Source organism: Staurois parvus, unplaced genomic scaffold (genome assembly GCF_062004578.1).
Source record: "Staurois parvus isolate SC_StPar_1 unplaced genomic scaffold, SC_StPar_1.0 ptg000486l, whole genome shotgun sequence".
NCBI lineage: Eukaryota > Metazoa > Chordata > Amphibia > Anura > Ranidae > Staurois > Staurois parvus.
In genome coordinates this window covers 2,404,478-2,422,660 of record NW_028318282.1, presented here as the reverse complement: position 1 = coordinate 2,422,660, position 18,183 = coordinate 2,404,478, and the positions used below count along the sequence as shown (strand labels likewise).

The 18,183-nt window shown below is 41.2% G+C and overlaps 1 protein-coding gene across 1 annotated transcript; it reads right to left on the bottom strand.

The window, feature by feature from the left end:
- Positions 1-4,811: 4,811 nt before the first annotated feature.
- Positions 4,812-8,134, bottom strand: LOC149452280 (olfactory receptor 10C1-like). The gene is made up of 2 exons (XM_089689550.1): positions 7,970-8,134; positions 4,812-5,750 (listed from the first exon to the last, which is right to left on the bottom strand). Exons 1-2 carry the CDS (start codon positions 8,132-8,134, stop codon positions 4,812-4,814), a joined length of 1,104 nt encoding a protein of 367 aa, XP_089545676.1.
- Between the last annotated feature and the right edge of the window lie 10,049 nt (positions 8,135-18,183).

Below are 18,183 nucleotides of genomic sequence, written 5' to 3'. Positions count from 1 at the left end.
GCTACATGTCTTTAGTGAAAAACAAAATCCCAATACGTGTGTGTTAATTGTAAACACTATAATTGTCATGTAAACCAAACCATGGTATGGATGCTGGATTTTTTTTTAAATACTAGTAATGGTGGTGATCAGCATCTTATAGAAGGACTGTGATAGCAGGCATGCCCAGTGGTAAACTGCCAGTAACATCTCCAGTGACTCTAATACAGTGACCAGTGCTAATAAAAAACACTGTCCCTGTACTAATGACACTGGGAAGGAAGTGGTTAACATCTGCGATGATCAACGGGTTAACTGTGTGCCAGGGAGTATTTTTACTGTGTACTGTGGGCCGTTTTACTAGGGGATGTGCTGTTTTTTATTCCCTGCCTTGCAGAGAGATAAACACCAGCACATCCCCACTGACAGGAGAAAGATCTGTGTTGTTTATATACAGATCTCTCTCCTGTCACACGCACTGCCGATCGTTGGGTTCCGGCCATGAATTGCTGGCCGGGACCCAGTGATTTACATTTAAGGGAGCCAATGAAAGTGCGGAGAGCCCAGAAAAGGAGAGTCACACATATATATAGTCACATATATATTTGTTATTCTATGCATATCTGCCTCCCTGTAGCAGTAAAGCAGAAAATGGTTAAGGGAAGCCTTGCAGCAAAGAAAATAGAAAGTTTTCTATGGATGGGATAGCTAAAGGTGACGACTGACCTAAAATTAAGCAAAAAATAAAATTAAAGACAAAAAAGCCCCCCAATAATAAGAACCCAAAGGCAGCAAAGGGTTTGAATACCCAAGAGCTAGCAATCAAAAAACAAATTCCTAATTGATTCAAATCTCTCTTTATGCAATTTGTCAGCTTTCTCTGTAATTTACTTACATCATCTTCCAATACATTGATGCTATGGGGCTGATTTACTAAAGGCAAATGGGCTGTTCACTTTACAAGGGAATTTGCCTCAGAGATTAATGAATGATGGGAAGCTCTTCTAACTTCCATCATCCAATCGTGTTCAAGAAATGATGCTTTTTTTCTACTTTCTTGAACGTGAGAAGGTATTCTATTCAAAGTGAAACTTTACATTCACCAAGCTCTGGGCCAAATTCTTGAATATATATGTCCTTTGAAACTAGACCCCTGTGCATCATTCCTTCCCTTTTGTGTACCCACCACCCATCCTCACTCCCGCCTACACGTTAGATGTATGATCACATGTGCATATAAAGAATATACTTTATAAGAAACGGATATATTTCTAACAATTTTGAGTGAGCTGCTATTTTTAAAGATTTGGGTATCTCATGCTGTAGGGAGAGTTTTATATTTTTAATATAATGGAGAATTAAAATTTTTAATCTTTACTCATATTTACTTTGGTCTGGTCTACACACCTAAATATCCCTACAATAATAATTTTGGTCTGTGCTAAAGTGGCACTAAAGCTTCATTTTTTTTAAATTAATAACAAACATGTCTATACTTACCTGCTCTGTGCAATGATTTTGCATAGAGCAGCCCCTATCCTCTTCTTTTTGGGTCTCCTGAGAGCACTACTAGCTCCTTTCCCTCAAGCAGTGCCCCTAAGGAAAACCGTAAACTCTGCGGACACCGCTGTGTGCTCGTCCCCGAGCCACTGCTTTCTGCGTTCATAAGACACATATAGCTGTGGCTCAGCCTCACCCACCACTCTCTCCTCATTGGTTCACTGGCTGTGATTGACAGCTACAGTCTCAGCCAATGAGGAGGAAGAGTCCTCAGACAGCAGAGACTGTCAAGAACATCGCTGGATTGGAGGGGGCTCAAGTAAGGAGAGGGGGGCTGGGGGACGAAGCAAGGTGTTTACATTCATGTGTAGAATAGAAGGTAAAAAAACCTTGAGCCTTTAGAACCACTTTAATGTCTCCAGCAGCCAGTACCATCAGGGGGTCGTCCTATGAGATCGTCCCTGCATCTGTCTATGTGCTAGGCCCAAGACTTACGAGAGACTAACCGTGTTTCAAGGGATGCCAGTTTGTCTCAGAGGTGTTGGAGCCATATCTGGATACATATTTTTATACATCATAGGCCACTTTTTCCTTTCTTTTTCCTCTCTGTTTCTGATATTTTCATAGGTCCTAGATGCTGTCTATAGTTACCACAAACTGAGGACTATGCATGTGAGATTTTTTATTGTTTTTTTATTGGTCTTTTAATGGTTTTAATCTTTCCCTTAGAAATATAATATATTATTTTCTCTATAAGATGTCTTATGACATCTTTCTTTCTTTGACCTTTTAAATATTATTTTTATTGTTAACATCTTCAGTTTTTATTGTATTTTGTTTCAGATTTTATTTTAACATTTAGCCTAGGTTCACACACACGAGATGTGGCAAATGCAGTAATCCCTGCGCATTTTCTGCACCACATTCCAATCGCACTGTGTTTGCAATCTGCTGTGGGTGTCAATACAAACTTAAGGACACCCCAAACACATTTCAATTACAGTGTGATTTGCCTGTATTGGATTGCATGGTACTAAATGACCATGCAAAGTGGTTGCAGCGTGGCTCAAAAAAATGTGCCTGCATTTCTTTGGTGCGATGCAGTTGGACTTAAGCCCAATCACACTGAATTGCACAGGAATGCAATGCAATTCACATGTGGTTCATAGTGTGAACTTAGGCTAAAAGTCATTCAGAATTACATATTGTTATTTATCCATGTCAGAATTTTGACAAACACTAATGTTTTTTGTATATTTATTCTTATGGTAGAAGGTGATTAACAGCAGGGGACATGCTTCTGATATCTTCTGGTATCACTGAGGACCATGGTGGTGGAGGGTCTTGTATTTTCCATCTCTCCTTGTCTTTGCTTCTGCCCACATCACTTACATGCATTTAAGTCTGGTCTTAGGCTCCACATTCCATGGCTTGATGTGGTGCCTCAAAACATATTGCCGTGAAGATGTCCTAGATGCTAGTCCCTAACCCAAGAGTTCTTAGAGTGGAATCCATGCTTGTACTGCATCGCACCAAAGAAGTTCAGGCACATGCTTGTACTCCTACAGTTTAAGACAACCAGATTACTGTATGGGAGACATGAATGTTATAGTTCCTGAAAGGAAACCTAAAAATACTCAGGAAAACTTTGAGCTAAGAATGATAATTCTATTTGACATAAAAGGTAATGTACTACATACAGACCTTGTAAATCAGTATTCAAATGTTTTGATCGCTCTCACCTCTGTCACAACCCCTCCTCTTCCATTCCATAGCCCACTCCTTTCAGTATCTCACCAGCTATCCCAGTTTAATTACCAGTGCTGTGTATGCTTGTGTGTGTGTGTTTTTTTTTCTCTGAGATTGTCGTATTTAACATTTTGCTAACACTGTGGGGTTTATTTACTAAAGTTGGAGAGTGCAAAATCAGGTGCACTAGTGCAGAGAAACCAATCAGCTTCCAGGGTTTATTGCCAAAGCTTAACAGAGTAAACTGAGATTAGAAGCTGATTGGCTACCATGCACAGGTGCACCAGATTCTGAGTCAACCACCTTTAGTAAATCTCCCCCTTTGTGTATTAGTACTGCTTGGACTTTGTAAGAATTTTCAAGTGCAATATACCCTCTCTAAAGTCCTTATGCCCTGTTATCTCACTCTGGTTTGTATTTCCAGATTTTTTCCCAGACTCTCCTCTCTCTGCTTCTGACTGTGGACAGGAGGGCAAGATGGCCCATGTATGGTGGGCATGCCCGGAGGTTTACAGGCTGTAGATTCTGGTCTATACCTTGATTGACATGCTCCCCTAATGCAATCTAATGAAAGACCCAGTTGAGACCTTGCTACACAAACTTATACAGGCGGTGTGTGAAAAGCAAGTAAAATTAATTACTTTCCTCTTTTTGTTGCCACTAAGCAAACTATTGCTCACTCCTGGAAATCACCCGTACATAGTTTTCAGGATGTCAAGACCTGCCTAAATAGCTTTATGGTCATTGAGAAATTGATGGGTTTGCTGGAAGACAAATATGATGCATTTCTGAAAGTCTGGTCTCCATGGATAGATTATTATCATCCAGATCAGAGGGCTTTACAGCTGTGACCCCATTCTTCCGTTCTCTTTCCACTGTTGTAGGATTGAGACGTTAAGCTGGTTCTCCATTCCAAGGCACTCTTTTTCCTCCCCTTCACCCTTTCCTCTTTTCCATCTTTCCTTCTTGCCTTTCCTCCTTTTGATGTTTGTCTTTTCCCCTCTCCCCTTTTTTTTGTATTTATTTTTGGCTGGTCTGTTTTTGTTCTTCATTTGTTCAGTTGCCCTTGAAGGATAACCGCACGGGTACTCATTTTTTCCTCTTCTGTTATTATGATGAGTCTTGCTTTGACATAGCCCAACAGTATAGGATTGTCAGTGCCTTTCTTCAGCTGCTGCAGATCTGACCTGCTGTCCTTTCTTATCCGACATCTCAATATATGCACTCATGGACTGGTATAGTCTTGTGTATTTTTGGTACTGGTATAGGGGCATTGTGACCCTTCCTGATGCACTTTGTGCAATTCCGTTATGTCTTTGTACTAAGTTTATGTAAATTTTGTAAACTTCCAATAAAAATGTATTGAACCAGAAAAAAAAAGAGAAGTTGGTATGCCCCAAAAGCTTTTCCTGAAAACGTAGATGTTACTGCAAGTAAAAAAGGATCATAAACAGTACTCCAATTGTTTTTATATGGTAGCAAAATGTTCAATGCAAAATTTATAGGGAGATGATAAATATATTTAAATATATAGTATATTTTTTCATAATATGAAGTAAAATGGGGCCTTACAGGCCACAGGATTAATGTATTTTCTTCAAGATGGATTTTGTTATTGCTGTCTTCACAACACTGTTCCTCAAAGTATAAATAAAGGGATTTAAGAGTGGGGTAATAACTGTGTATATAAGAGCAAGAAATTTGTCATTTTGGTTCCCAGTTGGTCTGGTGTACACAACAAGAGCTGTTCCAAAGTAGAGACTGGCCACAATAAGGTGAGAGGAACAAGTGGAGAAGGCTTTTTGTTTGCCTTCAGTGCCCTTGATTTTTGAGATGGCGTTAATGATTATAACATAGAAAGTTATGATAAATAAAACTGGAAAAAGTACCGAAAGAATAGCAGCTATTATTGTGGCTAAATTGCTCATGGAGGGATCAGAGCAAGACAAATTCTGAAGTGCTTGCACATCACAGATGAAATGATTTATCTGATTTGGCCCACAGAATTTCAGTTGGGCTGCATAACCAGTAGTCATAGAAGAAAGTGAAAGACCAACAATCCATGGAACCACAGCTAACTGAGTATATATTTCCTTCCTCATAATAGTAGAATAACGTAAAGGACTGTTAATAGCCAAGTATCTATCAAAGACCATGACCAATAACAAATAACATTCTGTCATACCCAAGCCACTGAAAATATACATCTGTATGAAACATTCATTGAAAGATATCCTCTTATTTCCAGAAATCAATATATCCAGAAGCTTAGGTATAGTAACAATCACATATATAATTTCAAGAACAGCAAATGTACTTATGAAAAAATACATTGGGGTTTGAAGCAAGGGTTCAATCCTAACTAAGACAATGATAGCAATATTTCCTGTAAGACAGATGATGAATGCTACCAAAACTAGAAAGAACAGTAATAACTGGAGCTGTTTTAAACTGGAGAATGCAATTAAAATAAATTCTTGCACCATGGTCCTATTGAATTCTTGTTTTATAGAGTAGAATCCCTGTAAAATTAATATAGAGAACTGTCATTAAAGCGGCTTTGCAGATCTTACATTTTTCCATTTTGATTTTGTGAGCTACAATAACTTTGTTGGATATTCGGCTGCATAGCCACAGACTGGTCAGTGTGCCCATGCTGACCCATGTCCACAGAAGAAGTGCCTACAATGTGTATGCAAGCATTAGAACTGGACTAAGGAGCAATGGAAAACGTTGGCCTAGACTGAAGAATTCAAGAATGGTTTTAGGAACACAACAGCAAGTGTGAGGTGTTGCCTTCTCCAGATCTCAATCCATCAAGCATCTTTGGTATTTGTAGGAAAAACAAGTCCAATCCATGGAGGTCCCACCTCGCAACTGCTACTGACAACTTGTTGCCAAATACCACAGCATACTTCAGATGTCTAGTGGAGCCCACCTCATCGGGTTATGGTGGGTGATCCATCAAGTCTACTATTTTTTTTTTTTAATACGTTTTAAATTTTTTTGGCGGGAGGGGGTTGTTAACTTTTTTTGTCTGTGTATAGATCAATGTTTGTCCCAAGTATGTTTGAAACCACTAACTTTTAACTGACTCACTACCTCTGATTGGTGTGTACTATAAGACAGTCTTATAATGTATCTTCAGACTGGGGGTTTTTCACAATTCCATTTTCCATTGCAGGAAGTATTGTGAAAGTGTTCTTCACCAGTTCTTTTCTAGGGACTCTCTGATTAGGCAAATCTGTGGGAAGTTAATGGAAAGATGCTCTGTGCTCTCATATATGACTGTATAGATCACTTTTACCATTTATTGAATTGTGCATAACAACGTGTATACTTACTAGGAAATTCTCAGGCATAGTCCAAGTAAAATCCAGATGTGTGATAGAAAAACATACAATGACAGTTTAACCATTCAAGTAGCAAGAAATTACACATGAATTGTGTTAGTTTATGAGTATATTTATATGTTAAAACAAGGGAGAAGGACCCTGGAGACTTCATACACAGGGGAACATTTTCTTCTGAAACAATTATTTTTTTTACACCTGAGACAATAATCTAAAAAATGCAATTACATTGCAATATAACTCATTAATAATGCTGCTTATTTTTTACGTCTAAAATTAATTTGAAAAAGAAAAATGTTTTACTAATTAGAGCTTAATTGTATATGCCTTTCTGACAATATCTGAAGAGGTATTTTTTATTGTTGTGAACATTGTTAATGTGTTTCATTTTAAAGTGAACCTGTGCTTTGTCCATGTTACCCCTAATGTTTAATCCATTGGAACAATTGCACATTGTACAGTACATATAAAGACACATATTAATGCAGATATATATTTTTTAATAAATCATTAGATGTGTGTAGCCCCAGTCAGAAACAACAGCTGCACAGTCCAAGCTGTCACTGACAGTGTCACCCTTGCTGCAGCCATTCATACACAGCCAGTGCTGCAGCTATTTTCCCTCTCCTTCCCTACCAGTGAACACTGAAAAGATACGTTCACCTTTTGAAAAATAATAATAAATGCACATTTTTGCAGGTAATACAATGTGCGTTTATTGTTTTTTTTCTAGAGCATTGCACCCATGGTTATCAGATTGTGGGTGCAATCTCAGGCTCCTAAGGTTTTGGTGTCAGCCTCTTGTAATCCCTGTTACGGCAGCACTCGGGGTGGATGAGGGAGTCAATTAGTTGTACGCCATGTAAAGGTGATTACAAGGAACAAACTGACACCTCATCAGTCTACTGTGAGGCCTGGTTCTCACTTTCCCATAGTGTGTGGGTTGGTTGCGGGTGCAGGAATTGCACCTATTCCTACACTTGCAACCAACCAGAGCCAAATTGGGGTGCTCTTACGAGATGCATGGGGTTGCCATTCATTCTGACTGGCACTCCCATGCATCTCAGACCGCAGCAAGCTTGTGGATGTGGAAACTGCATGGTCAAAAAGAATATATTGCTAAATATACTGTAGTCTTCTCTGCACATGCTATTGTGACTAAGACTACAATATTGGCTTTCTGGAACATTTTGGATCCACTGAGGGTGATTGCAACTTGTGAAATGTAAATACTAGTTGCCAGCAGTAGGTTTTAAGTGATTTTTGCCAATAATGTTGTATTCACAATCATTTTATAATAAATCCAGAAAAACCAATGGACCATTATAGCACACATAGGTGAAGGATACACCAAAATAACTATTGTTACAAATTTATATTAATCTCACCATGGATGAACTAGGGTCTTCCCAAGTGATTACAATTCCATCTATACAGTGTCCATAATAGACAATATCAAATGGATTATTGTTCCAGATCTGCTGGAGCTCCTGGAGACCCTTAGTTAAATTGGCATAGCTGGAAGCAAAATGTGATCTGATAGCTGTGCACATTTTTGTGCCTAGGACTTATCAGGATTCACTCTCTCCACCCTCTAAGACCAAACATAAATATACCAAGAGCTATGGAGATGTGAAGTTTATCACCCAGTACCACCACAAGCATAGGCAAATGGAGAATATACTCAAACGGCATTGGGGTATTCTGCTCCAAGACCATAAATTAGGCCCAGTTCTGGCTGATAAACCTAGGATCATTTACATAAAAGTAGAATTGATCAATCTGTACTTCGCTCAGCCCTGGCCACTTTTTGTTATCTCACTGGTGTGTACCAGTGTAGGAAACTGAGGTGCAAAATGTGCAAGTTTGTTGCACACTGGCAGGAACATTTCTTGGATTCTGGGGGAAAGAGGTACACCATCAAAAGCTTTTTTCTACCTGCTCCACCGAATATGTGGTCTACTGGCTCTCTTGCCCCTCTGGACTCCTTTATTTCGGCCATATGGTCCACATGGCAAGGGCACATTTTGGGAAGCACAGGAGGCTCATTGAAGATGGCAGTGAAGACCACAGTGTCCCACAGCATTTTCACACCCAGCATGACAAATCTATGGATAGCCTGAGTGTTTGGGCCCTCAAATCTATTCCACTTGTAACGCTTTGGCTTCGTAGGTTTCATAGGCTGTGTATTAGAGACCTTCTGGATAATTACCCTTAATACATTGTCACCTATGGGGCTGAATGAGGAGTTAGAAATCAATACCATAATTTAACCCCTTTTAAACAGTATAGTTTCAATGCTTCTATTTGTGTGAGTAACTTTATTATACTGCAAATTGTATAAATAACATAATTTTTTAGGTTGCCATTGGTTTTGTGGTCACAACAGTCCATGTCATTTCCTTTTATCTATTAATCATGTATTATATATTTTTTATTGCCATCCATGGTTTTAATTTATATGTTAGGTGGATCCCACCATTTAGCTGCATTGTCTCTTTCAATTTTGTTTTCTTTTTTAATTTTGCTTTTTAATATCTCTTATACATTTTGATGATCATCTTACATTGGTTTCCCCACTATGTTCCACTCAGCACTGTGTTTTTTAACATTTCCCCTTTCAATTTTTATTTTTGCATAATATTGCGATCTTTTTTCTTTCCCGGCCTTCGGCCTCTCCCTTTCCCCCTTCTGATTGGTTCCCGTTGGTAATTTGAGAGCATATATATCTCCCATTCCCCAAGGGGCTGGCCTGCTGGATAAAGAAGGTGGCGTCTCAGAAACACATTGCGGCCAGCCCACCCGTCACTCAAGCCATCTGTTAAGAACTTCGGCCAGCCAGTGGGAGAGAGCAGAGATGTGCTGCTGACCTCAAGCTTGTAGTGGATCTCCATCCATGCCTTGCAGTGATCGTTGGCTTCACTACCCTGTCTCTGCATACTGCTCTGACCTTGGGAGTTGATCACAGGTTTTATACATTTTAATTGCACTTTGAATAAAGTTCCTTGTTTTTATTCACACTGACCTGGTGCCCTGTTGTGTTCCTTTTGCATGTCTTCTGAGGTATTACTCACATCCTTGGCGAGGAGCTGCCGGTGATTGTGCGTGTGCCATAACCTCTCCATTGTCCTTATATCCTTCCATTCAGCATCATCCCAGATGGACCGATCATCAAAAATATGCATTACCTTGTATGCTGACAGGTTCTGCTTACATTATAAGAAGTGACATTGGTTACATTATGTAGTTTAATGTGGACCCGCCTATTTAAGCCAATTACCAAGATTACATTCCATCATCATTTGAGCGCTGGATACGCCTGTAACACTTACAAGGCGTTTTGTATAACCTTCTGAAATTAGAACTTCAAAATCAATTTGTAAATAACTGATATACTAAACAAATCTGAATATACAAAACAAATTCCGAAAACATTAATCTTTTTTATATTAATAGTAAGGTTTATTCAGAATATGTGAAGTTTTCTAAATTATAAAATAAATGTCTGACTTCAACATGTTGTTGTCCTTATGTACAGTACTATGTAAAAGTTTTAGGCAGGTGTGAAGCAATAATATAAATATGAATGCTTTCAAAAAATAAATATTTTACTTTTATATTAATCAATTTAAAAAATACAGGGGCGTGTCCAAGATGGCGACGGGACAGGACGCTTAACACAGAGCTCCTGACGACCTGCTCCGTATCCACTGCCATCTGCGGGATAGCAGCCATCGGGTCCCCGTGATAGACCCTGCTGTGTCCACCGGTAAGGACATCGAACGGGTCTGGACCTTGCTGATCCGGATCCGCGGCGGCATTCAAGCGTGGCCGGTCACGGCCGAACGCGGCCGAGAGACAACCCGGCTAGTGCCTGCCCGGTGAGAGGCCGGGTGCACGAGGAGAGCGGTGCGGTCACGAGGAGAGGGTTGCAGATCATACCTCTCTCTCTCCCTCCTTCACACGAGCGGGTGGCGGCTGGAGTCCTCCGTCCACATCGGGAGTGTCGGCTTCTCCTCATCTGAGGCAGTGGAGTGGTGGGGCTTGTCGCGGCCCGCACACACGTGTACAGGCTGGGTGAGTGAGACACCCGACGTTAAAAAGGACTGTGAGTCCTAAGATACTCCCCACATATATAAGTGGGCACCTCTCCCTTATCCATCGGGGCACCCCCCCAAGAGCCCAGAGAACGTTGGCCTATAGTAAGGGCCTACACACTTCCCACTAGGATCTGTCTGACAACTAGGCCCGAAACAGCAGCCTCTCCTACAAAGCTTTAATAGGGAAAGCAGAGGAAATCCTTGCACTCATATGGATCCCTAATATGCTTCAGAAGCCAGAGACACATAGATTTATCACTGCTGACCTCTGCTCGCCCTATCCAATCTGCTAAGGTTTATGCTGTGATCCCTGATTTGTTCAGAAATACTTCCTTTCTTATTTCTTTCTCGTTAATTCTGGGGGTCTAGGCTGGCGCCCATTGAAAATGTCTACATAATAACGTGATCCTTGTCACACAGAGGTGGGATTACGCATTCATAACACAGAGAGTAACCGGAAACATGGGGAAATCAGATAAGAAATCTACTACCCCTCGCTCACGATCCCCGCGGCGTCTGAATGGTCCGGCAAATCGCAGCATTCCGGAATTATTCCGGTCGCAAACTCCAGATCACATGGAAGCCTCTTCTCGTGAATCTCCATTACACTCGCCTCCTACGGAAACTCATCCACAGTGCCTGAATCAGCCAACGGCTATCACAACGGGTCACCCTGAATCCTCACCTCTCACCTTAGGAGATTTGAAAGCGGTTGCGTCAGATATTAAAGGAACTCTATCTACAGCTATAGCCGAGCTACATATCGATATGCAAGCAGTAGCCAACAGGCTTGACGCAGTAGAAGTTAAAATTAACGCACAAGATCGAGCCGTTTCTGAGATGAGCAAACAGGTTGACATGCACACTTTACATTTGAGAGAGCTTGACCGCCACATAGAGGACCTGGACAACAGGGGAAGACGGCATAATTTAAGGGTGCGTGGTGTCCCTGAGGCAATCGAATCTGCCCAACTTACTCAAGCGCTCCTGACCATTTTTAATGATCTCTTGGAAAGGCCACCTGAATCTCCAATTGAAATTGAACGCATACATAGGGCGTTACGCCCGAGAGGTAGAGATGCCGACCCACCGAGAGATATAATTTGCTGCCTAGTTGATTTCCGGCTCAAGGAGGAAATATTACGCAGGGCTCGAGACAAACACCACCTGCATTATCATGGAACAGAAATCAAATTATTTCAAGATCTTTCCCACCTCACTTTGCAACGTAGGAAAGACCTACGTCCTTTGCTCGATTTGCTTCGCTCCAAGGGAATAGCTTATCGCTGGAAGTTCCCGTTTGGCCTTGCGGCAACACATTTGGGGAAATCCGCTCTCATGAGATTTCCAGAAGATCTCACAATGTTCTGTGAATCTCTGAATATCCCACTACTGGATATACCCAACTGGTCTACTGAAGCTCTCCCCCTCTCACGATCCGCTGAAGATCTTATGGATACGCAATTCTCTGCCTACCCGGGCAGAGACAGACGACGCAGAACCCCCCGGCACACCTCAACCTCCCCTGTACGACGACGGCTCATTAATGATGAAAGTTTACCAACATCTCCAGCACATCGTAAAGCACGTCATGAATGACTCTACTTCATTGTCCCCTATTTACACGCAGGCGCAGAACTAGCTTCTCAACTTGAAGCCTCTTTATCTTAGATTTGAATATGTTTCCGAAGGACGAAAGTTATGGAAAATAAACTCCACGACCCTTCTATGCAATCCACCATACAACCACCTGTGGTCCTGGAAAATGGACTTTTAGGTATGTTTAACATACAAAATGCTCATATTTTCTTTGTATATTATCTACCAGTCGTATGTCTTAAGTGTAATTATATTTCCTTGCTGAGGTTATTCTGCTATGTGATTCGGAGGGGTTATGGGATAACGTGGCTACTGGAGATATTGGGAATACCCTTGCTGATACTGGAGCGCTTTCGCTTAATCAGCAACGGTCTGTTGTAACCAGTTTCTAGTCCTCATGGACAACCGATATGTAGACCAATAGGAACCCTGGTAACATTGACTGAACCCTTATGCTTGACCTAAGCCTGATGCCCTGATTCCCGCTGTATTTTAACCAAAATACACCTAGTTTAGAGCTCTATCTGACCGTGTTTATAACGTCCTATCATCAATGATTTACGTAGGCAATGCCTTCCCTCCCGGACGATTGCATATTTTATGCTCCTTGAGATATTTTGGATTTAGCTTTTGTGTTTCCTTTTCTACTAGCTACAAGGTGCCACTGGGGGAATATTAGCACATAGTTGCTTCATACTTAGGATGTATAACGGGTCCTTACTATCTCCTGGAATGGGCCGGTGCTGGAGGATCCCATAGGGTTCTCTACTAATGGCGCTCCCGTCCTTATGTGTCCATGACTCAGCTCGTATATATATACATGCACGTATTTATGTGTGAATCGGTTTTGAGTAGACTTCGCACTTATATGATGCATATGCATATTCTTCACTACCCCTACAATTATGGGCTCCCCCAAACACTACTCCGATCTCCCCCACGTGAATCATAGGATCTGACTAGTTATATACCCCCAACCTATTCTCGGACTAGGTAGTGTCTCAGTGTCCCAGCTATAGGATAAAGGCCCTCCATGTTGTGGTTCACATCCATGGTGCACCTTAGGGTGTTAAAGCGTGACCTATGCTATCATTGTCGTTGACCAATACGCGAATTGGGCCATGGATTCTAAATACCTTCCTTTCAATATGCCGCTCGTGGAGGGTAATAGTAAGAAAACTCCACACTTGTAAGCAATAACATGCTAAATAACAGAAGTTCCCTCGGTTAGGATTTGTATTTAAAAAGTTGTTTGAAAGTCAATTACACGAAATGGATGGCCTGTGGCATACATCCTGGAACACTTAAACACTATATTATTGTTGTATCCATACTATGTTTCACATACGGTTGATGTTCTTACTTGAAACTGATACAGTTAAAAATGATCTTCGCCTAGTGATATAATTACCAGATATCATTGGTTCATAGTTAATGATAAGAATTATCTATTTACTTATTACGTACAGACTGAACTTATGCTTGTTTACCACGCTACGAGGTATGAGGACGCTTCAATTTATTGATTAACACAATTTGTGGTACCTATCCACATTCACGTACATATAATCCACCACATAGGCACTCTCCTTCATGACTTACTTCTTACATATTCCTCATCGTGTATTCGCGCCTGTGAGGACTGTCATTAGCCCCTGTGTTCATCTGCAATGCTTTAGCTTATATAGCTTTATATCTTTATGTATATTATCTGTTACCCACCTCTTTCCCTTTTTACTCTCGACATACATTGGCTGCTTCCCACATATCTCTGTGTTTCAAGGCCATCTTATGTTGGTCAAAGTCCTTTATATACCTTTCGTTTGAGGACACGTAACCTTTTCACGAGTATATTATACGTTCACAGTACGGCCGTTTCTGGGCTCGACGCATCTCCAAGTGTAATTACCTATTCTAGTACACACCTTTATACTTTACTAGAGCTTTATTGAGAGAGAGAGTAGCTGGCCTACATCTTCTCTGGAGTCTTATATATAAAAGAAGTTGAAGGAACGTATGCATACTATATATACATATATATATGGGTTTCTATGTGACACGCCTGACACTTCTTTCTTCTTCTCCTTTATTCCTCTCCTACATATCTACCATCTGTATTCCTATCTTGACACACTTTTATTCTAGTATTCCTTAAATTCCCTTTTTATCCTTTCCCCGTACCTACCCTCCCCCTTTCTCCCCCCCACCCCTCCCCCCCCCCCTTTTTTTTTTTTTTTTTTTTTTTTCTCTCCTCTTCTTCCTTCTTCTCTATCTGATATCTCTCTTATCTTACTTACAACCATTTGATACGCCAACAGGTTTTGAATAAGTATTTTTGGCATACAATATAATGGCTATTAACCTCCCATTTGCGCGTTCAGCACCCAAACTCTCTGTGGCCTCACTCAATGCTAAGGGCTTAAATATACCTGAGAAACGCTCGCAACTTCTAACATATATGAAACACCTTAGAGCAGACGTGATCTTTGTCCAAGAGACTCACTTTCGTGCAGACCACATACCTAGATTTTCGGATGCTAACTTTCCAAAGGTATATCACGCAGTCAACACGGAGGCGAAAGCAAAGGGTGTGTCTATTCTACTCTCTAAACAGCTCCCGTTTACAATCACTGAACATCTTGAGGACCCCGAGGGGAGGTTCCTGTTTCTTAAAGGCACCCTCTATAATAAGCCACTTACTCTAGCTAACATTTACAGCCCCAATACCGCACAAGTCTGCTTTTTTCGCAAAATCGCCAAATTACTGTCCACTTTTCAGTCGGGTATTCTGATTCTTGGCGGCGACTTTAATGTAGCATTGAACCCATTGGAGGATACTTCCACCGGTTCCTCCTCTAAACCCTTCAAAGCACTCAAACAGATCAAACTGGAGCTACATGATCTTCTCCTCCATGATACCTGGCGCACCCTCCACCCTAAAGACAAAGACTACACGTTTTACTCCGCACCACATAAGCGACATTCTAGAATTGATTATTTTTTTCTTTCTCAGAAAGACTTACATAACTTGCACTCTGCTTCGATCGAACCAATGATCCTTTCTGACCACCACCCAATTTTGATGACATTACAATTTCCTGATGCGCCGGGCACGTCCAAAACATGGAGATTGGACCCCTTTCTTCTTACAGACTCCTCTGTTTCCCTCCAGATCCGTGATTCTCTGACCAATTATTTCAAAGAAAATGTATCTCCTGAAACGACCCCTCTCACACAGTGGGAAGCACATAAATGTGTAACCCGCGGGCTTCTCATGTCTATAACCGCCTCGCGAAAACGTCTAGCTCAAGCATCTTTTGCCTCCCTACTGCAAAAAGTTCGTACACTTGAATGCACACATAAACGCTCTAGAGCCTTGAATTCTGCATCTGAACTAGATCGAGTGCGTAAACAACTTCTAGATGTTGTAGACAGGAAAGCCAAACGTAGTTTTATTCTTCAACAAAAACTCTTTTATGAACATGGTAATAAGAGTGGCAAGTTTCTAGCCCGGGCCTTACAAGCCAAAAAGGCAGCTCGACACATATACCAGCTTACTTCTAAGCAGGGACGCTTATTGAAAACATCAAAGAATATTGCAGCTGAATTTGAAAACTATTATTCTGCCTTATACAACTTACCTGTACCATCTAAACCTCCAGGTGACAATAGATCACGTAAGACAATTATCCAGACTTTCCTGAACCAATATCTCCCAAACCCAATTACTAGAACACAGGCAAAAGAGTTAGATGGTGCTCTGACCCTGACGGAGTTACAACAAGCTATTGCACAACTGAAACCTGGTAAAAGCCCAGGTCCCGATGGATTTGTCACTGCCTACTATAAGACTTTCCACGACATATTGGCACAACCATTTTTACGGGCCTTCAATACCTTAGATACACCAGGGCAATCCTTGCGCCATCTCACTGAGGCACATATTACGGTTATACCAAAAGAGGATAAAGACCACACACTACCAGCAAATTATCGGCCGATCTCTTTATTGAATGTTGATTTAAAGATCTTTGCAAAAATCTTGGCCAATCGCCTATTACATATTATAGATCCCATTGTATCAATGGATCAAGTGGGCTTCGTACCTGGGAGAGAAGCCAGAGACAACACCATACGGGCCATAAATGTTCATCATTGGTTAATTCAAAAACAACAATCAGGCTTTTTCTTATCACTAGATGCCGAGAAGGCCTTTGATAGGTTAGCATGGGATTATATGGAGGCGGTTCTTTTTGGCCTTGGATTGCCTCAGCGTTTCCGTACCTTCATTATGTCTTTATATACCTCTCCCACAGCTAAAGTGCGAGTTGACGGTCTACTCTCGGACTCTTTTTTGATAGGCAATGGCACCAGGCAGGGATGCCCACTATCCCCCCTCCTTTTTATTTTAACACTGGAACCACTGATGAATTGCATCAAACAAAACGATAATATCAAGGGGATTCATATCAATGGCAAAATTCATAAGATAGCGGCCTTTGCAGACGACATCTTGCTTTTTCTAACAGATCCCCATATCACTTTACCTAATCTGCTAAAAGATTTTGAATTGTTTCATTACCTGGCCAATTTCAAGATAAACTTCTCTAAATCCCAAGCTCTTAATGTCTCTCTTCACCGGGAGGTGATTAGGCAAGCGAAATCGAACTTCCCTTTTGCCTGGCAGTCGGAGGCAATTACATACTTGGGAATCCAATTACCGACTAATCTAAAGGAACTCTATGATTTGAATTTCCTACCCCTCTTGCGTAATATTTCCAGAGACATCCAGACTTGGAACAAACCTTGGTTTTCCTGGTTTGGTAGAGCAGCCATTCTCAAAATGAATGTGCTTCCAAGAATACTGTACCTACTCCAAACAATACCGATTGCATTACCGAGTTCTTTCTTTACATCTTATAAAAAGCTCTGCTCCTCCTTTCTTTGGAATAACAAACACCCCAGAATTAGCTTTGTACAACTCACCATGCCTAAGAGAAGTGGAGGTATTGGACTACCTGACATTACACGGTACTACAGGGCATGTCAATTGGCAAGAGTAGTAGACTGGACCTCGAACTGTGATCGTAAGATTTGGGTTGACGTAGAATCTGATTTTTCGATGATTTCGCTTGCCTCCTCCCCTTGGCTGGGAAATGCTCATATTCCCACTGAATTTCGGGATCACCCTCTTGTAGGCCCCACGTTAAACTGTTGCCGACAGATATTCCAGAACACTGAGCTCTCTTCCTCCCCGGGCCCCTTAACCCCACTCAAAAAGAACCCAGACTTTTTGCCGAGTATGTCCCGGACTTTCCTCTCTGGATGTGACCTTCCAGATAATCTAGCAATACATCACCTTTTCAAACATTCTGGGTTCTTATCTAGAGAGGACATTTTGAAGTTATGGCCATCCCTGAACCTAACACCGTGGATATATAGACAAATTCATCATTTTACACATAACGCCTCGCATTTACAAGACTACTCCAGGTCGCTTACTCCATTTGAGAAACTTTGCTTCTCGAATTCCCCCCAGCGACATGTTATATCCAAGCTTTACTCCCTTCTTGAAACTACTAGTATATCTCAACCTCGAAAAGCGTGTGAGGCTTGGATACGTGATTTACAAATACCTTTGTCAACTGACGACTGGGATCACATTTATGAACACATACATTCGGGCTCCATGTGTGTTTCCACGCAGGAAAGCAATTACAAACTATACTCTAGATGGTACAGAGTTCCGTCCCTGCTGCATAAATTTGACCCTAATATTTCAGAGTTGTGCTGGAGATGTAAACAGACAACAGGCACACTCCTACATATCTGGTGGGATTGTCCCTTGTTGCAGCCTTTTTGGGAAAAAGTGCGAGATATAGTCTCACAAGTGACTACTTACA